Source organism: Cyanistes caeruleus, chromosome 33 (assembly GCF_971803275.1).
Source record: "Cyanistes caeruleus chromosome 33, bCyaCae1.hap1.1, whole genome shotgun sequence".
Classification (NCBI taxonomy): Eukaryota; Metazoa; Chordata; class Aves; order Passeriformes; family Paridae; genus Cyanistes; species Cyanistes caeruleus.
This window is the reverse complement of record NC_141734.1, coordinates 2,231,745-2,251,689: the sequence shown is the minus strand read 5'-3', so window position 1 is coordinate 2,251,689 and position 19,945 is coordinate 2,231,745. Positions and strand designations below refer to the sequence as shown.

Here is a 19,945-nt window from a genome sequence, read left to right as displayed (position 1 = left end):
TATTGGTTTTTAATTGCTTTTATTGTGTTTTTATTAGTTTTTAATTGTTTTTATCGTGGTTTATATTGTTTTTATTGTGTTATTGTGTTTTTTATTGATTTTATTGTGTTTTTATTGGTTTTTATTCCTTGTTTTTACTGTTTTTAATTGTTTTTTAGTGTTTTTAGTGTTTTTTATTGGTTTTTTTATCGTTTTCATTGGGTTTTCATTGTGCTTTTATTGTGTTTTTTATTGCTTTTTTTTTTTTCTTACAGTTTTCTTTGGTTTTTTAATTGATTTTATTGTTTTTGTTATATTTTTTTCACTGTTTTTTAACTGTTTTATTGTTTTTTTACTGTTTTTTATTGTTTTCATTTGGCTTTTTTACTGGTTTTTATTGGTTTTTTTATATTTTTCATTGTTTTTTAAATAGTTTTTATTGGTTTTTAAATAGTTTTTATTATTTTTAAATAGTTTTTATTGGTTTTTAAATAGTTTTTATTATTTTTAAAATAGTTTTTATTGGTTTTTAAATAGTTTTTATTGGTTTTTAAATAGTTTTTATTGTTTTTTAAATAGTTTTTATTGTTTTTTTATTGTTTTCACTGTTTTTTCATTTTTTTTATTATTTTCATTGTTTTCAATTGTTTTTATTATTTTTATTGTTTGTCTTTATTGTGGTTTTTATTGTTTTTTTATAGTTTTCATTGTTTTATTGCTTTGATTCTTCTTATTATTTATTGTTTTCATTATTTTTATTGTTTCTATCATTTTTCGTTGTTTTTCTTAATTTTCATTGCTTTTATTATTTTTTTATTGGTTTTATTGTTTTATTTTTTATTATTTTTATTGCACTCAGCCCCGCCCCCCAATCGCCCCTCCCCCATCCGCAGTGGGCGGGGCCAAACGCGGAGGGGGCGGGGCCCGGAGCGGGTAATTAACATTTAATTTAATTAAAGGCACCGAGGCCACGCCCCCGCGGGAATTCCGGGGGCGGGGATTTGAAGAATCCTCTGGAAGGTTCCGGAACTTCCGGGTCAGGAATCGGCCAAACGCAGCAGGGGCCCGGCGGGCGTGGGGACACTGCGGGGTCAGAGGTCACCCAGGGGTCACCCAGGGGTCACTCAGGGGTCACTCAGGGGTCAGAGGGGTCACTCAGAGGTCAGAGGGGTCATACAGGGAGCTCAGGGGTCACCCAGGGGTCACTCAGGGGTCACTCAGGGGTCACCCGGGGGTCACTCAGGGGTCACTCAGGGGTCACCCGGGGGTCACTCAGGGGTCAGAGGGGTCACACAGGGAGGTCAGGGGTCACCCAGGGGTCACTCAGGGAGGTCAGGGGTCACACAGGGGTCACTCAGGGGTCACACAGGGAGGTCAGGGGTCACTCAGGGGTCACTCAGGGGTCACTCAGGGGTCACTCAGAGGTCAGAGGGGTCACACAGGGAGGTCAGGGGTCACACAGGGGTCACTCAGGGGTCACTGGGGTCACTCAGGGGTCACTCAGAGGTCAGAGGGGTCACACAGGGAGGTCAGGGGTCACACAGGAGTCACTCAGGGGTCACACAGGGGTCAGGGGTCACTCAGGGGTCACTCAGGGGTCACAGGGTCAGTACCTGAGCAGTCTCTGGTCCCCCAGCAGGTCGTGCAGCAGGAACGGGACCCCCAGCCCGGCCCCCGGGGGGGTCACTCAGGGGTCACTCAGGGGTCAGGGGTCACAGGGGGGTCACTCAGGGGTCACAGGGGGGTCACAGGGGGGTCAGAGGGGTACCTGAGCAGTCTCTGCTCCCCCAGCAGGTCGTGCAGCAGGAACGGGACCCCCAGCCCGGCCCCCGGGGGGGCTCTCCCCCCCTGCAGCTCCCGCAGGGGAACCTCGCGGTGCCGGGAGCGCCGGACCAGCGCCAGCAGCGCCCGCCGGCCTGGGGACGGTGACGTCAGAGGGGGGGTCCCGGGGGGGGTTCAGGGGGATTGGGGGGGCTCGGGGGGTGCCCCTGGGCCTCTGGGCCTGGGGACCGTGACGTCAGAGGGGGTGGGGATTGGGATTGGGGGGGGTTCGGGGGGATTGGGGGGGCTCGGGGGATTGGGGGGGCTTTGGGGGGCACCCCTGGGCCTGGGGACCGTGACGTCAGAGGGGTGGGGGGCTTTGTGGGGGGTTCAGGGGGGCTTCGGGGGGCTCGGGGGGCACCCCTGGGCCTGGGGACGGTGACGTCAGGGGGGGGGTCCCGGGGGGGGTTCGGGGGGATTGGGGGCTGCCCCTGGGCCTGGGGACAGTGACGTCAGCAAGGGGGGGGGGGGTTCGGGGGGGGTTCAGGGGGATTGGGGGGGCTTTGGGGGGCGCCCCTGGGCCTGGGGACAGTGACGTCAGAGGGGGGGTCCCGGGGGGGGTTCAGGGGGATTGGGGGGCGCCCCTGGGCCTGGGGATGGTGACGTCAGAGGGGGTTTGGGGTTTGGGGGGGGTTCAGGGGGATTGGGTGGGCTCGGGGGACACCCGCCGGCCTGGGGACAGTGACGTCAGCAACGGGGGGGGGCTTTGGGGGGGGTTTGGGGGGATTGGGGGCTGCCCCTGGGCCTGGGGACAGTGACGTCAGAGGGGGTGGGGGGGGAATTGGGGGGTCCCAGGGGGGGTTTGGGGGCTCGGGGGGCGCCCCTGGGCCTGGGGACCGTGACGTCAGGGGGGGTGGGGGGGGATTAGGGGGTCCCAGGGGGGTCCCGGGGGGGTCCCAAGGGGTCCCAGGGGGTCTCAGGGGGTCCCAAGGGGTCCCAGGGGGGTCTCAGGGGGTCCCAGGGGGGTCCGAGGGGGTCTCATGGGGGTCCCAGGGGGGTCCCAGGGGGTCCCAGGGGTTCCCAGGGGGGTCCCGGGGGCTCTCAGGGGGGTTCAGGGGGGTCCCAGGGGGTCCCAGGAGGGTCTCAGGGGTTCCCAGGAGGGTCTCAGGGGTTCCCAGGAGGTTTCAGGGGGTCCCAGGGGGGTCTCAGGGGGGTCCCAGGTGGTCCCAGGGGGTCCCAGGGGTTCCCAGGGGTGTTCAGGGGTCTCAGGGGGTCCCAGGGGGGTCCCAGGGGTTCCCAGGGGGGTTCAAGGGGGTCTCAAGGGGCTTCAGGGGGTTCCCAGGGGGGTCCCAGGGGGTCCCAGGGGGGTTCAGGGGGGTCCCAAGGGGTCTCGGGGGGGTTCAGGGGGTTCCCAGGGGTTCCCAGGGGGGTCCCAGGGGTTCCCAGGGGTCCCAGGAGGTTTCAGGGGGTCCCAGGGGGTCCCAGGGGGTTCCCAGGGGGTCCCAGGGGCTCTCAGGGGGGTCCCAGGGGTTCCCAGGGGGTCCCAAGGGGTCCCAGGGGTTCCCAGGTGGTCCCAGGGGGTCCCAGGGGGTCCCAGGGGGCTCAGGGGGCTCTCAGGGGGGTTCAGGGGGGTCCCAGGGGTTCCCAAGGGTTCCCAGGAGGTCCCAGGGGGTCCCAGGGGTGCCCCCGGGCCGGGGCTCGGCCCTCACCGCGCAGCAGAGCCCGCAGGAAGCGCCCGGCTCCCGGCACCGCCAGCCACCAACTCCCGGCGTCGCGCACGGTCAGGAGCCCCGCGGCCACCAGAGCCCTGCGGGGGCCACCAGAGCCCGGCTGGGGCCACCAGAGCCCTGCGGGGCCACCAGAGCCCGGCTGTGGCCACCAGAGCCCGGCTGGGGCCACCAGAGCCCTGCGGGGCCACCAGAGCCCGGCTGTGGCCACCAGAGCCCGGCTGGGGCCACCAGAGCCCGGCTGTGGCCACCAGAGCCCTGCTGGGGCCACCAGAGCCCTGCGGGGCCACCAGAGCCCGGCCGTGGCCACCAGAGCCCTGCGGGGGCCACCAGAGCCCGGCTGGGGCCACCAGAGCCCGGCTGGGGCCACCAGAGCCCTGCGGGGCCACCAGAGCCCGGCCGTGGCCACCAGAGCCCTGCGGGGGCCACCAGAGCCCGGCTGGGGCCACCAGAGCCCGGCTGGGGCCACCAGAGCCCGGCTGTGGCCACCAGAGCCCTGCGGGGCCACCAGAGCCCGGCTGGGGCCACCAGAGCCCGGCTGTGGCCACCAGAGCCCGGCTGGGGCCACCAGAGCCCGGCTGTGGCCACCAGAGCCCTGCGGGGGCCACCAGAGCCCGGCCGTGGCCACCAGAGCCCGGCTGTGGCCACCAGAGCCCGGCTGGGGCCACCAGAGCCCCCCAGAGCCATCCTGGGGGTCCCAAATCCCACCCTGGGCTGTCCCCAGGTGTCCCCAGCTGTCCCCAGGTGTCCCCAAGTGTCCCCAGGTGTGTCTCAGGTGTGTCCCAGGTGTCCCCAGGTGTGTCCCAGGTGTCCCCAGGTGTCCCCAGGTGTGTCCCAGGTGTCCCAGGTGTATCTCAGGTGTCCCCAGGTGTGTTTTTGGTGTCTCCAGGTGTCCCTGGATGTCCCCAGGTGTCCCCAGGTGTGTCCCAGGTGTCCCAGGTGTCCCCAGGTGTGTCCCAGGTGTCCCCAGGTGTGCCCAGGTGTGTCCCCAGGTGTCCCAGGTGTCCCCAGGTGTGTCCCAGGTGTCCCCAGGTGTGTCCCAGGTGTCCCCAGGTGTGTCCCAGGTGTCCCCAGGTGTGTCCCCAGGTGTCCCCAGGTGTGTTCCAGGTGTCCCCAGGTGTGTCCCAGGTGTGTTCCAGGTATCCCCAGGTGTCCTCAGGTGTCCCCAGCTGTCCCCAGGTGTCTCAGGTGTCCCCAGGTGTGTCCCCAGGTGTGTCTCAGGTGTGTTTTTGGTGTCCCCAGGTGTCCCCAGGTGTCCCAGGTGTGTCCCCAGGTGTGTCTCAGGTGTGTTTTTGGTGTCCCCAGGTGTGTCCCCAGCTGTCCCCAGGTGTCTCAGGTGTCCCCAGGTGTCCCTTACGTCACATCCCGGTCCCCAAAGCCCAGCTCCTGCATCCGCCGCTGCTCCAGGCTCAGCTCGGGGGTCGCGGCCACGGCCACGTCCAGGAAGCGCCGGACGAGCCCCTCCCGGGGGGTCCCGGCCACGGCCGCCAGCGCCTGGGGGGCACCGGGGTCACAGGGGTCACTGGGGTCACTCAGGGGTCATTTGGGTCACTCATGGGTCAGTCAGGGGTCATTGGGGTCACTCAGGGGTCACGAGGGGTCACTGGGGTCTCTCAGGGGTCACTCAGGGTCACTGGGGTCATCCAGGGGTCACTCAGGAGTCACAGGGGTCACTCAGGGTCACTCAGGGGTCACTCAGGGGTCACTGGGGTCACTCAGGGGTCACTCAGGGGTCACTCAGGGGTCACCAGGGGTCACTCAGGGGTCACCAGGGGTCACGAGGGGTCACTGGGGTCTCTCAGGGGGTCACTCAGGGGTCATTGGGGTCACCCAGGGGTCAGCAGGGGTCACTGGGGTCACCCAGGGGTCATTGGGGTCACTCAGGGGTCACTCAGGGGTCACCGGGGTCACTCAGGGGTCACTCAGGGGTCATCCAGGGATCACATCCAGGGGTCACTCAGGGTCACTGGGGTCACCCAGGGGTCACGAGGGGTCACTCAGGGGTCACGAGGGGGTCACTGGGGTCCCTCAGGGGTCACCCAGGGGTCACTCAGGGTCACTCAGGGTCACTCAGGGGTCACTCAGGGGTCACCCAGAGGTCACTCAGGGGTCACTGGGGTCACTCAGGGGTCAGCAGGGGTCACTCAGGGGTCACAGGGGTCACCCAGGGGTCACTCAGGGGTCACTCAGGGTCACTGGGGTCACTCAGGGGTCATTGGGGTCACTCAGGGTCACCCAGGGGTCACTCAGGGGTCACCAGGGGTCACCCAGGGGTCACAGGGGTCACTCAGGGGTCATTGGGGTCACTGAGGGGTCACTGAGGGGTCACTGAGGGGTCACACAGGGTCACTCAGGGGTCACTCAGGGTCACTGGGGCCCCTCAGGGGTCACTCAGGGGTCACTCAGGGGTCATTGGGGTCACTCAGGGGTCACTCAGGGGTCACTCAGGGGTCACCAGGGGTCACTCAGGGTCACTGGGGTCACTCAGGGTCACCCAGGGGTCACTCAGGGTCACTGGGGTCACTCAGGGGTCACTCAGGGGTCACCCAGGGGTCACCCAGGGGTCACTCAGGGGTCACCAGGGGTCACTCAGGGGTCACCAGGGGTCACTCAGGGTCACCCAGGGGTCACTCAGGGTCACCCAGGGGTCACTCAGGGGTCACTCAGGGGTCACTGGGGTCACCCAGGGGTCAGCAGGGGTCACTCAGGGGTCACTCAGGGGTCACCAGGGTCACTCAGGGGTCACTCAGGGGTCACCCAGGGGTCACTCAGGGGTCACCCAGGGGTCACCCAGGGTTACCCAGGGGTCACTCAGGGGTCACTCAGGGGTCACTCAGGGTCACTGGGGTCACTCAGGGGTCACTCAGGGGTCATTGGGGTCACTCAGGGGTCACTCAGGGGTCACTGGGGTGACCCAGGGGTCACTGAGGGGTCACACTGGGGTCACCCAGAGGTCACTCAGGGTCACCCAGGGGTCACCCGGGGGTCACTGGGGTCCCTCAGGGGTCACTCAGGGTCCCTCAGGGGTCACCCAGAGTCACCCAGGGGTCACCGGGGTCACTCAGGGGTCATTGGGGTCACTCAGGGGTCACTCAGGGTCACTGCTGTCACTCAGGGATCACACCCAGGGGTCACTCAGGGGTCACAGGGGTCACTCAGGGTCACCCAGGGGTCCCCCAGGGGTCAGGGGGTGTTTCCGGTACCTTCTCCCGGTACAGCTCCAGGCTGACCACGCCCAGCGTGTCGGGGCCCAGCCCCAGGTGCAGGAACCGGAGCCGGCCCTCGTCACGGAGCCGGTTCTGGGGGGGCAGAGGGGGTTTGGGGGGGTCCGGGGGAGTTCTGGGGGGTCCTGGGGAGGCCGGGGGGGTCTTGAGGGGTCTCTGGAGGGGTCCCGGGGAGGTTTTGGGGTCCCGGGGGGGTCCTGGAGGGGTCCCAGGGGGTCCTGGAGGGGTCCCAGGCGTTTCCAGGGGGGTCCTGTGGAGGTTTTGGGGTCCCAGGGGGTCCCAGAGGGGTCCCGGGGGGTTTTTGGGGGTCCCGGGGAGGGTTTTGGGGGTCCCGGGGAGGGTTTTGGGGGTCCCGGGGAGGGTTTTGGGGGTCCCGGGGAGGTTTTTGGGGGTCCCGGGGGGGTTTTTGGGGGTCCCGGGGGGGTTTTTGGGGGTCCCGGGGAGGTTTTTGGGGGTCCCGGGGAGGTTTTTGGGGGTCCCGGGGGGGTTTTTGGGGGTCCCGGGGGGGTTTTTGGGGGTCCCAGGGAGGTTTTTGGGGGTCCCGGGGAGGGTTTGGGGGTCCCGGGGGGGGTCCCGGGGGGTTTTTGGGGGTCCCGGGGAGGTTTCTGGGGGTCCCGGGGGGTTTTTGGGGGTCCCGGGGCAGTTTTGGGGGTCCCGGGGGGGGTCCCGGGGAGGTTTTTGGGGGTCCCGGAGAGGTTTTTGTGGGTCCCGGGGGGTTTTTGGGGGTCCCGGGGAGGTTTTTGGGGGTCCCGGGGGGTCCCGGTGCTCACCAGGTGCCGGTCCACGGCTGTCCGGTCGCTGAGCAGGGCGTAGAGCTGATGGCGCAGCACCAGCGGGGGCAGCGCGTCCCCGAACAGGCGGCGGGGGAAGAGCGCGGCCACGGCCCCGAGAGCGGCTTCAACCGCGCCGGGACTGCCTGGGGGCGGCGGGGGAGCCCTGGGACCCCCGGGAACACCCCGGGAACACCCCCGGGACCACCGGGAACACCCCCAGAACACCTCCGGGACCACCGGAAACAACCCGGGACCACCGGGAACACCCCCGGGAACACCGGGACCACCCGGGAACACCCCCAGAACACCCCCGGGACCACCGGGAACACCCCCGGGACCCCCGGGAACACCCCGGGAACACCAGGACCACCCGGGAACACCGGGACCACCCGGGAACACCCCCAGAACACCCCCGGGACCCCCGGGAACACCCCCGGGACCACCGGGAACAACCGGGAACAACCCCAGAACACCCCCGGGACCACCGGGAACACCCCCGGGACCACCGGGAACAACCGGGGACCACCGAGAACAACCCGGGAACACCCCGGGACCCCCGGGACCACCCCCAGAACATCCCCGGGACCACCGGGAACACCCCCGGGACCACCGGGAACACCCCAGGACCCCCGGGACCACCCCCAGAACACCCCCGGGACCACCGGGAACAAGCCGGGAACAACCCCGGAACCCCCCCGAGACCCCCAGAACCCCCCCCGGACCCTGGGATCCCCCCGGGACCCCCACGGGAACCCCCAGAACCCCCCCGGGACCCCCAGAACAACCCCGGGACCTCCAGGGGACCACCGGGACCCCCCCCGAACACCCCCAGAACCCCCCCGGGACCTCCAGGACCCCCACGGGAACCCCCCCAACCCCCCCGGGACCCTCCGGGACCCCCCCAGAACCCCCCCGGACCCCCACGGGAACCCCCAGAACCCCCCCGGGACCCCCCGGGACCCCCGGTTCCCCTCAGCCCCCGGTTCCCCCCCGCTGCCCCCGGTACCGTCGGCTCTCGGTTCCTCTCCCGGCAGCTCCGGCCGGCGCCGTTTGGCCCCGAGGGCTCCGGTGGCGTCCCCGAGGCGGCGGCGGCGGCTCATGAGGGGCTGGGGGGGTTTGGGGGGGCTCGGGGGGGTTTTGGGGGGGGCTCCGCGGCCCCCCGGGAACGGCGCCGCCAGCGCTGGGCGGGCGCGCGGTGATGACGTCACTGCGGCGCGACGCCGCGCGGGGGACAGTGACGTCACAGAGCGGCGCGCGGTGATGACGCGGGAACGGCGGGACCGAACCGTTGGGAGCCGGGGGGGGCGGAACTGAGGGACGAAACCATGTGGAGAATGGGGGGGGACGGAACGAACCACGGGGAGCGAACGGGGGGAGGAGCCAAGGGGGTTTAACCAATGGGGTGAATGGACTGAACCACTCGAGAGCAGCAGGGGTGAACGGAACGAACCACAGAGAGCGAACGGGGGGGGAAACAGGGTTTAACCAATGGGATGGACGGACTGAACCACTCGAGACCGGGGGGGGCGAACGGAACGAACCATGGGGAGTGAACGGGGGGAGGAGCCAAGGGGGTTTAACCAATGGGATGAATGGACTGAACCACTCGAGAGCAGCAGGGGGGGAACGGAACGAACCACAGGGAGCGAACGGGGGGGAACGAAGGGGGTTTAACCAATGGGGTGAATGGACTGAACCACTCGAGAGCAGAGCGGGGGTGAACGGAACGAACCACAGAGAGCGAACGGGGGGGGAAACAGGGTTTAACCAATGGGATGGACGGACTGAACCACTCGAGAGCAGCAGGGGGGGAACGGAACGAACCACAGGGAGCGAATGGGGGGAGGAGCCAAGGGGGTTTAACCAATGGGAGGAATGGACTGAACCACTCAAGAGCGGGGGGGGATCGAACAGAACCACAGGGAACCAATGGGGGAGGAGCCAAGGGGGTTTAACCAATGGGATGGACGGACTGAACCACTCGAGACCGGGGGGGGGCGAACGGAACGAACCATGGGGAGCAAACGGGGGGAGGAGCCAAGGGGGTTTAACCAATGGGATGAATGGACTGAACCACTCGAGAGCAGAGCGGGGGTGAACGGAACGAACCACAGAGAGCGAACGGGGGGGAGCGAAGGGGGTTTAACCAATGGGATGGACGGACTGAACCACTCGAGAGCAGAGCGGGGCGGGGGGGGGCGAACGGAACGAACCACAGAGAGCGAACGGGGTGGGGGAAACAGGGTTTAACCAATGGGATGGACGGACTGAACCACTCGAGACCGGGGGGGGGAATCGGACAGAACCACAGGGAGCGAACGGGGGGAGGAGCCAAGGGGGTTTAACCAATGGGGTGAATGGACTGAACCACTCGAGAGCAGAGCGGGGGTGAACGGAACGAACCACACGGACCCGCGGAACGGGGGGGGGGACGGGACGCTCGGGTCCCTTTATTGCGTGTACAGGCTGGCGGCGAAGACGATGTCGCGCTTGATCATGGCGGCGGCCGCCTCCATCTTGGCGGCCAGGGCGGGGTCGCCCACGACGCGCGCGGCCTGGCGCAGCTCGCGCAGCAGCTCCTCCAGCCGCTGGATCGCCCGCACCACCGTCCCCTCCTGCACCGGCGCCAGCCGCGCGATCTCCGCAAACGGCTGCGGCGGCGCCGGGGGAACGGCACGGCTCAGGGGGGAGATCGGGGGCGGGGGGGGGTGGCCCAGGGGTGGCCCAGGGGGTCCCAGGGGGTCCCAAGGGTGGCCCAGGGGTGGCCCAGGGGGTCTCAAGGGTGTCCCAAAGTGTCCCAGAGTGGTCCAGAGTGGCCCAGGGGGTCCCAAGGGTGGCCCAGGGGGTCCCAAAGGTGGCCCAGGGGTGTTCGGGGTGGCCCAGGGGGTCCCAGAGGGAGCCAGGGGTGGCCCAGGGGGTCTCAAGGGTGGCCCAGAGTGACCCAGGGTGGCCCAGAGGGACCCAAGGGTGGCCCAGGGGTGGCCCAGGGGTGACCCTGGGGTGGCCCAGGGGGTCCCAGGGGGTCCCAAGGGTGGCCCAGAGTGACCCAGGGTGGCCCAGAGGGACCCAGGGTGGCCCAGGGGGTCTCAAGGGTGTCCCAAAGTGTCCCAGAGTGGTCCAGAGTGGCCCAGGGGGTCCCAAAGGTGGCCCAGGGGTGTTCGGGGTGGCCCAGGGGGTCCCAGAGGGAGCCAGGGGTGGCCCAGGGGGTCTCAAGGGTGGCCCAGAGTGACCCAGGGTGGCCCAGAGGGAGCCAGGGGTGGCCCAGGGGGTCCCAGGGGGTCCCAAGGGTGGCCCAGGGGGTCCCAAGGGTGGCCCAAAGTGTCCCAGAGTGGTCCACAGTGGCCCAGGGGGTCTCAAGGGTGTTCCAGAGTGTCCCAAGGGTGGCCCAGGATGTCCCAGAGGGACCCAGGGGTGGCCCAGGGGGTCCCAAGGGTGGCCCAAAGTGTCCCAGAGTGGTCCAGAGTGTCCCAGGGGTGACCCAGAGCGTCCCAAAGTGACCCAGGGGTGTCCTGGAGTATTTTTGGGGGTCCCAGGGGGGTCCCAGGGTATTTTTGGGGGGTCCCAGGGTATTTTTGGGGGTCCCAGGGTATTTTTGGGGGGTCCCAGGGTATTTTTGGGGGTCCCGGGGGGTCCCAGGGTATTTTGGGGGTCCCAGGGTATTTTTGGGGGGTCCCGGGGGTCTCACCATGCCCCTGGCCCACTCGTAGACCACCTGGACCAGGCTGAGGCCGAACTGGGCCACGAAGTCGTCGGGGCCGGGCCCGAGGCCGTGCTGCTGCTCCAGGCGGCCGACGCGGGCGGCGACGGCCTGCAGGCGCTGCAGGGCCTGGGGAGGGGTCCAGAGAGACCCCCTGAGCCCCCAGACCCAAACCCTGAGCCCCAAAACCCCCCTGCAGGCGCTGCAGGGCCTGGGGAGGGGTCCAGAGAGACCCCCTGAGCCCCCAGACCCAAACCCTGAGCCCCCCCAGTGAGCCCCCAGACCCAAACCCTGCGCCCCAAAACCCCCCTGCAGGCGCTGCAGGGCCTGGGAGGGCTCATCAGGGACCCCTGAGAGACCCCAGAGACCCCAAACCCCACCCAGACCCCCCCAAATCCCCTCCCCCTCACCTCCCAGAGACCCCAGACCCCCCAAACCCCCTCCCCCTCACCTCCCAGACCCCCCAGACCCCCCAAACCCCCCTCCCCTCACCCCTGAGAGACCCCAAATCCCCCCCAGACCCCCCAAAATCCCCCCCAGACCCCCCAAACCCCCTCCCCCTCACCCCTGAGAGACCCCAGACCCCCAAACCCCCTCCCCCTCACCCCTGAGAGACCCCAGACTCCCCCAAACCCCCCCCAGACCCCCCCAAACCCCCCTCCCCTCACCCTTGAGAGACCCCAGACCCCCCCAGACTCCCCAAAGCCCCCCCAGATCCCCCCAAACCCCCCCAGACTCCCCCAAACCCCCCTCCCCTCACCCCTGAGAGACCCCAAACCCCACCCAGACCCCCCAAAATCCCCCCCAGACCCCCCAAACCCCCCTCCCCCTCACCTCCCAGAGACCCCAGACTCCCCAAATCCCCTCCCCTCACCCCTGAGACCCCCCAAATCCCCCCCAGACCCCCCCAAAACCCCCTCCCGTCACCCCCCAGACCACCCAAATCCCCTCCCCCTCACCCCTGAGAGACCCCAGACTCCCCCAAACCCCCCCAGACCCCCCAAACCCCCCTCCCCCTCACCTCCCAGAGACCCCAGACCCCCCCAGCCCCCCTCCCCTCACCTCCTCCAGGGCGGGGGGCAGCCCCTGGGGCGGGGGGTGGCCGCTGCGGCCGGGGGTGACGAGGCAGGAGAGCAGGGCCACGCTCTCCTCGGGCCGCAGCGGGGCCAGGACGTTCCCCAGCAGCAGCTCCGTCAGCACCAGCTGCTCCGTGCTCAGCAGCGCCGCCACGCGGCCCCCCAGCGCCACCGCGCCCCCCGAGATGTAACCCAGCTCGGACAGGACCTGGGGGGGTCACACAGGGGTCACACGGGGGTCACGGGGTCACTCAGGGGTCACACGCGGCCCCCCAGCGCCACCGCGCCCCCCGAGATGTAACCGAGCTCCGTGAGAACCTGGGGGTCATTCAGGGGTCACTCAGGGGTCACTCAGGGGTCACTCAGGGGTCACTCAGGGGTCACACGCAGCCCCCCAGCGCCACCGCGCCCCCCGAGATGTACCCCAGCTCCGACAGGACCTGGGGGGGTCATTCAGGGGTCACAGAGGGGTCACGGGGTCACTCAGGGGTCATGGGGTCACACGCGGCCCCCCAGCGCCACCGCGCCCCCCGAGATGTAACCCAGCTCCGTGAGAACCTGGGGGGTCATTCAGGGGTCACACGGGGGTCATGGGGTCACTCAGGGGTCACTCAGGGGTCATGGGGTCACTCAGGATCACTCAGGGTCACTCAGGGGTCATGGGGTCACTCAGGGTCACTCAGGGGTCACTCAGGGGTCATTCAGGGGTCACGGGGTCATTCAGGGGTCACTCAGGGTCACTCAGGGGTCATGGGGTCACTCAGGGTCACTCAGGGGTCACTCAGGGGTCACTCAGGGGTCACCCAGGGTCACTCAGGGGTCACTCAGGGGTCATGGGGTCACTCAGGGGTCACCCAGGGGTCACTCAGGGCTCACAGGACCCAGGGGAGGTCCCCATGTCCACGCCCCGGTGGCACTCGGGCAGCAGCAGCGGCGATTTGGGGCTCACAGGGGGGATTTGGGGGGTCCTGGTGGGGTTTGGGGGGTCCTGGCGGGGTTTGGGGGGTCCCAGGGGGGTCTCAGGGAGGTTTGGGGGGTCCCGGGGGTCCCGGGGGTCTCACCTCCAGCCGCTGGTGATACTCGGGCAGCAGCAGCAGCAGGGATTTGGGGCTCACGGGGGGGGATTTTGGGGGGTCCCAGGGGGATGGGGGGGGTTTGGGGGTCCCGGGGGGTTTTGGGGGGGTTTTGGGGGGGTTTTGGGGGGTCCCGGGGGTCTCACCTCCAGCCGCTGGTGGTACTCGGGCAGCAGCAGCAGGGGTTTGGGGCTGACAGGGGGGGATTTTGGGGGGTCCTGGCGGGGTTTGGGGGGTCCCAGGGGGATGGGGGGGGTTTGGGGGTCCCGGGGGGTTTTGGGGGGGTCTCTGGGGGTCCCGGGGGTCCCGGGGGTCTCACCTCCAGCCGCTGGTGGTACTCGGGCAGCAGCAGCAGGGACTGATCCGACAGCTGGAACTGCAGCTCCTCCAGCTGCTCCAGCAGCTCCTGCCTGGCCGCAAACCGGGCGTACTGGGGGGGGCGTGGGGAGGGCTCAGGGGGTCCCCAGCACACCCAGGACCCCCCAAAACACCCCCAGGACCCCCCTCAGGACCCCCCAAAACACCCTCAGGACCCCCCAGGACCCCCCCAGGACCCCCCAGAACCCCCCAGGACCCCGCAGGACCCCCCCAGGACCCCCCAAAACCCCCCCAGGACCCCTCAGGACCCCCTCAGGACCCCCCAAAACACCCCCAGGACCCCCCAGTACTCCCCAAAACCCCCTCAGGACCCCCCAGGACCCCCCCAGGACCCCCCAAAACCCCCCCAGGACTCCCCCAGGACCCCCCAAAACCCCCCCAGGACCCCCCAGGACCCCCCAAAACCCCCTCAGGACCCCCCAAAAGCCCCCCCAGGACCCCCACCCTGTACCTGGCGGGCGAATCGGGGGCTCCGAGCGCACCGAGCCCCCCTCAGGACCCCCCCAGGACCCCCCAGGACCCCCCCAGGACCCCCCAGGACCCCCCCAGGACCCCCCAGGACCCCCCAGGACCCCCCCAGACCCTTCAGGACCCCCCAGGACACCCCAGGACCCCCCAAAAGCCCCCCCAGGACCCCCACCCTGTACCTGGTGGGCGAATCGGGGGCTCCGAGCGCACCGAGCCCCCCTCAGGACCCCCCCAGGACCCCCCCAGGACCCCCCCAAAACCCCCCCAGGACCCCCCAAACCCCCTCAGGACCCCCCCAGGAACCCCCAAAACCCCCCCAGGACCCCCTCAGGACCCCTCAGGACCCCCAGGACCCCCCCAGGACCCCCCCAGGACCCCCCAGGACCCCCCAAAACCCCCTCAGGACCCCCCAAAACCCCCCCAGGACCCCCCCAGGACCCCCCCAGGACCCCCCAAAAGCCCCCCCAGGACCCCCACCCTGTACCTGGCGGGCGAAGCGGGGGCTCCGAGCGCACCGAGCCCCCCTCAGGACCCCCCCAGGACCCCCCCAGGACCCCCCAGGACCCCCCAGGACCCCCTCAGGACCCCCCCAGGACCCCCCCAGGACCCCCGTTCTGTACCTGGTGGGCGAATCGGGGGCTCCGAGCGCACCGAGCCCCCCTCAGGACCCCCCAGGACCCCCCAGGACTCCCCAAAACCCCCCCAGGACCCTCCAGGGACCCCCAGGACCCCCCCCAAAACCCCCCCAGGACCCCCCAGGACCCTCCAGGACCCCCAGGACCCTCCCCAGGACCCCCCCAGGACCCCCCAAAACCCCCCCCAGGACCCCCCCAGGACCCCCCAGGACCCCCGTTCTGTACCTGGCGGGCGAATCGGGGGCTCCGAGCGCACCGAGCCCCCCTCAGGACCCCCGCCAGGCTCCGCAGCTCGGCCGCCGCCGCCAGCGCCGAGGGGTCCCGGCCCCCCGAGACCCCAGGGCCTCCAGCAGGGGCAGCCCCCCACCCTCCCGGGCACAGCCCCCCGCCAGCCGCAGCAGCTCCTGCAGGGCTGAGCTGAGACCCCCGCCCGGGGGGGAGAGCTGGGGAGGGGGGGACACAAAAATGGGGAGAGATTTTAAATCTGGGGGGAGAGACCCCAAAAACCACAGAGACCCCAAAAACCACAGAGACCCCAAAAATCTGTGGGGAGAGACCCCAAAAACCACAGAGAGAGACCCCAAAAATCTGTGGGGAGAGACCCCAAATCTGTGGGGAGAGACCCAAAAACCACAGAGACCCCAAAAACCACAGAGAGAGACCCCAAAAACCACAGAGACCCCAAAAACCACAGAGACCCCAAAAACCACAGAGACCCCAAAAACCACAGAGAGACCCCAAATCTGTGGGGAGACCCCAAATCTGTGGGGAGAGACCCAAAACCACTGCCAGACCCCCTGAGATTCCCCAAATCCCCCCCAGGACCCCCCAGGACCCCCAAATCCCCCCCAGGACCCCCAAATCCCCCCCAAATCCCCCCCAAATCCCCCCCAGGACCCCTAAATCCCCCCCCCAAATCCCCCCCAGGACCCCCCAAATCCCCCCCAGGACCCCCCAGGACCCCCAAATCCCCCTCAGGACCCCCCAAATCCCCCCCAGGACCCCCAAATCCCCCCCAAATCCCCCCCAGGACCCCCCAAATCCCCCCCAGGACCCCCCAGGACCCCCAAATCCCCCCCCAAATCCCCCCCAGGACCCCCCAAATCCCCCCCCAAATCCCCCCCAGGACCCCCCGAATCCCCCCAAGGACCCCCCAGGACCCCCCAAATCCCCCCCCAAACCCCCCAGGACCCCCAAATCCCCCCCAATTCCCCCCCAGGACCCCCAAATCCCCCCCAGGACCCCCCAAATCCCCCCCCAAGTCCCCCCCAGGACCCCCCAAATCCCCCCAGGACCCCCAAATCCCCCCCAAGTCCCCCCCAGGACCCCCCAAATCCCCCCCAGGACCCCCAAATCCCCCCCAAATCCCCCCCAGGACCCCCCAGGACCCCTCACCGGGGCCGGGCTCCCTTGGGGGGCCGCAGCTCCTGCAGCAGAATTTCGGGGTTCACCCTCAGGGTCTTGGCCGTGACCCCCACGATGTCCTCGGGGCGCAGCTGCTCCAGGGAGTGCCCGGGGGGGCCTGGGGGGGACCCCAAAACCTTCAGGGACCCCAAAAGGGACCCAGAGACCCCCAAATCTCTCAGGACCCCCCCCAAATCCCCCTCAGGGACCCCAAAAGGGACCCAGAGACCCCCAAATCTCTCAGGACCCCCCCCCCAAAACCTTCAGGGACCCCAAAAGGGACCCAAGAATTGGGGACCCCTCCCCAAATCCCCCTTAGGGACCCCAAAAGGGACCCAGGAATTGGGGACCCCTCCCGAAATCCCCCTCAGGGACCCCAAAAGGGACCCAGGAATTGGGGACCCCCCCCCAAATCCTCCTCAGGGACCCCAAAAGGGACCCAGGGACCCCCAATCCCCCCCAAAAATGACCCAGGAATTGGGGACCCCTCCCCAAATCCCCCTGAATTACCCCAAGACCCCTCCCCAGAAGAGGCTCAGGACCCCCCCAAACCCCCCAAATCCATCACGGGGGACCCCCAGACCCCCCCAAACCCCCCCAAATCCATCACGGGGGACCCCCAGACCCCCCCAGACCCCCCCAAATCCATCACGGGGAACCCCCAGACCCCCCAGACCCCCCCAAACCCCCCCAGACCCCCCCAAATCCATCATGGGGGACCCCCAGACCCCCCCAGACCCCCCAGACCCCCCCAGACCCCCCCAAATCCATCACGGGGGACCCCCAGATCCCCCCAGACCCCCCCAAATCCATCATGGGGAACCCCCAGACCCCCCCAGACCCCCCAAACCCCCCCAAATCCATCACGGGGGACCCCCAGACCCCCCAGACCCCCCCAAATCCATCACGGGGGACCCCCAGACCCCCCCAAATCCATCACGGGGGACCCCCAGACCCCCCCAAACCCCCCCAAATCCATCACGGGGGACCCCCAGACCCCCCCAGACCCCCCCAAATCCATCACAGGGGACCCCCAGACCCCCCAGACCCCCCCAAACCCCCCCAAATCCATCACGGGGGACCCCCAGACCCCCCAAATCCATCACGGGGGACCCCCAGACCCCCCAGACCCCCCCAAATCCATCACGGGGGACCCCCAGACCCCCCAGACCCCCCCAAATCCATCACGGGGGACCCCCAGACCCCCCCAAACCCCCCCAAATCCATCATGGGGGACCCCCAGACCCCCCAAAAGCGGGGGGTCCCCCCCAGATGTTTTGGGGTGCAGACCCTCGGGCAGGAAGAGGCGGGTGAGCAGCAGATCCTCGGGGTACGGCACGTCCGGGGGGGGGTCCCCACTTTTGGGGGGCTCCTCCCCACTTTTGGGGGGCTTCTCCCCATTTTTGGGGGGCTTCTCGCTCAGCACCAGCGTGGTCCAAGTGCGGCCGGAGCCCCCGGGGGTCACCTGGGAGAGACCCCCGGGGTGGGGAGGGGGCGGTTTGGGGGGGTCCTGAGGGGGTTTGGGGGGGTTTGAGGGGGATTTGGGGGGGTTTGGGGGGGTTTGGGGGGGTCCTGGGGGGGTTTTGGGGGTGTTTGGGGGGGTCTGGGGGGGTTTGGGTGGTATTGGGGGGGTCTGGGGGGGGTTGGGGGGGTTTGAGGGGGATTTGGGGGGGTTTGGGGGGTCCTGGGGCGGTTTGGGGGGGTCCTGGGGGGGTTTTGGGGGTATTGGGGAGGGTTTGGGGGGGTCTGGGGGGGATTTGGGGGGGTTTGGGGGGGTCCCGGGGGGGTCTGGGTGGGTTTGGGGGTCCTGGGGGGGGTTTGGGGGGGTTTTGGGGGGGTCTGGGGGGTGTTTTTGGGAGGTTTTTGGGGTGTTTTTTTGGGGTGATTTAGGGTTTTTTTTGGGGCTGTTTCCAGGGTGTTTTTTGGGGCGATTTCAGGGTGTTTTTGGAAGGTTTTTGGGGGTGTTTTTGGGGTGTTTTTGGGGTGCTTTAGGGGGGTTTTAGGCGGGTTTTCAGGGTGTTTTTGAGGGTGTTTTTGGGGGTGTTTCGGGGATATTTTTGGGATGTTTTTGGGGTCTTTTTAAGGATTTTTTGGGGTGTTTTCAGGGGTGTTCTCAGGGTGTTTTTGGGGTGATTTGGGCAGGTTTTCAGGGTGTTTCCAGGGGTGTTTTTAGGGTGTTTTTTGGGGTGTTTTAGAGGTGTTTTGGGCAGGTTTCCAGGGGTGTTTTGGGGGTGTTTTTAGGGGATTTTTTGGGGTGATTTAGGGGTTTTTTTTTTGGGGTGTTTTCAGGGGTGTTTTCAGGGGATTTTTGGGGTGTTTTCAGGGATTTTTTGGGGTGTTTTCAGGGTGTTTTGGGGGTGTTTTTGGGGTGTTTTTGGGGGTGTTTTTAGGGGATTTTTTGGGGTGTTCTCAGGGTGTTTTGGGGGTGTTTCGGGGGTGTTTTTAGGGGATTTTTTGGGGTGTTTTGGGGGTGTTTTCAGGGGTGTTTTTAGGGGATTTTTTGGGGTGTTTTCAGGGTGTTTTGGGGGTGTTTTGGGGGTGTTTTGGGGGTGTTTTTGGGGGTGTTTTTAGGGGATTTTTTGGGGTGTTCTCAGGGTGTTTTGGGGTTGTTTTCAGGGGTGTTTTTAGGGGACTTTTGGGGTGTTTTCAGGGTGTTTTGGGGGTGTTTTTAGGGGATTTTTTGGGGTGTTTTCAGGGTGTTTTGGGGGTGTTTTTGGGGTGATTTAGGGGTCTTTTTGGGGGTGTTTTCAGGGGATTTTTTGGGGTGATTTAGGGGTGTTTTGGGGGTGTTTTGGGCGGGTTTTCAGGGTGTTTTGGGCGGGTTTTCAGGGTGTTTTGGGGGTGTTTTCAGGGGATTTTTTGGGGTGTTTTCAGGGATTTTTTGGGGTGTTTTCAGGGTGTTTTGGGGGTGTTTCAGGGGTGTTTTCAGGGGATTTTTGGGGTGTTTTGGGCGGGTTTTCAGGGGTGTTTTTAGGGGATTTTTTGGGGTGTTTTCAGGGTGTTTTGGGGGTGTTTTGGGGTTGTTTTCAGGGGTGTTTTTAGGGGACTTTTGGGGTGTTTTCAGGGTGTTTTGGGGGTGTTTTTAGGGGATTTTTTGGGGTGTTTTCAGGGTGTTTTGGGGGTGTTTTTGGGGTGATTTAGGGGTCTTTTTGGGGGTGTTTTCAGGGGATTTTTTGGGGTGATTTAGGGGTGTTTTGGGGGTGTTTTGGGCGGGTTTTCAGGGTGTTTTGGGCGGGTTTTCAGGGGTGTTTTTAGGGGATTTTTTGGGGTGTTTTCAGGGTGTTTCAGGGGTGTTTTCAGGGGTGTTTTCAGGGGCTTTTGGGGTGTTTTTAGGGGGTTTTCGGGGTGTTTTGGGGGTGTTTTTGGGGGGTACCTGCAGCACCAGCCCCAGCGCGTTGCGGTGTCTCGCCGTGCTCACCACGACCACCCTGCCCGGAGCCAGCAGCCGCTGTCCCCCCTGTGCCAGGCAGCGCTGCGGGACCGAGACCCCCAAAATGGGCACCGGGACCCCCAAAATGGGGATCAGGACCCCCAAAATGGGGATCAGGACCCCCAAAATGGGCATCGGGACCCCCAAAATGGGCATCGGGACCCCCAAAATCGGCATCGGGACCCCCAAAATGGGCATCGGGACCCCCAAAATGGGCACCGGGACCCCCAAAATGGGGATCAGGACCCCCAAAATGAGCACTGGGACCCCCAAAATGGGGATCAGGACCCCCAAAATGGGGATCAGGACCCCCAAAATCG

General features: G+C 65.9%; 2 protein-coding genes across 3 annotated transcripts in view; both read right to left on the bottom strand.

The window, feature by feature from the left end:
* Nucleotides 1-779: 779 nt before the first annotated feature.
* Nucleotides 780-9,603, bottom strand: WHR1 (winged helix repair factor 1). Of its 2 annotated transcripts, none has more exons than XM_086870801.1 (7): nt 8,471-9,603; nt 7,462-7,607; nt 6,671-6,766; nt 4,825-4,961; nt 3,450-3,587; nt 1,748-1,895; nt 780-1,062 (listed from the first exon to the last, which is right to left on the bottom strand). In XM_086870801.1, the coding sequence occupies exons 1-7, from the start codon at nt 8,562-8,564 to the stop codon at nt 835-837; spliced, it is 987 nt and encodes a 328-aa protein (XP_086726927.1). In that variant the 5' UTR covers nt 8,565-9,603; the 3' UTR covers nt 780-834. The 2 variants fall into 2 exon arrangements, with proteins under 2 accessions (XP_086726927.1, XP_086726928.1); XM_086870802.1 differs by having other exon boundaries at nt 3,450-3,547.
* Nucleotides 9,604-9,885: 282 nt separating this feature from the next.
* Nucleotides 9,886-19,945, bottom strand: part of SKIC2 (SKI2 subunit of superkiller complex) — a 28,031-nt gene continuing 17,971 nt past the window's right edge. The window contains exons 18-26 of the mRNA XM_086870686.1: nt 19,569-19,667; nt 17,486-17,660; nt 16,187-16,313; nt 14,994-15,234; nt 14,140-14,259; nt 13,630-13,740; nt 12,224-12,445; nt 11,150-11,290; nt 9,886-10,115 (exon numbers count right to left, since the gene is read on the bottom strand). Of these exons, the coding sequence (XP_086726812.1) occupies nt 9,915-10,115; nt 11,150-11,290; nt 12,224-12,445; nt 13,630-13,740; nt 14,140-14,259; nt 14,994-15,234; nt 16,187-16,313; nt 17,486-17,660; nt 19,569-19,667 (1,437 nt within the window). The 3' untranslated portion in view covers nt 9,886-9,914. The remainder of the gene's footprint in view (nt 10,116-11,149; nt 11,291-12,223; nt 12,446-13,629; nt 13,741-14,139; nt 14,260-14,993; nt 15,235-16,186; nt 16,314-17,485; nt 17,661-19,568; nt 19,668-19,945) is intronic.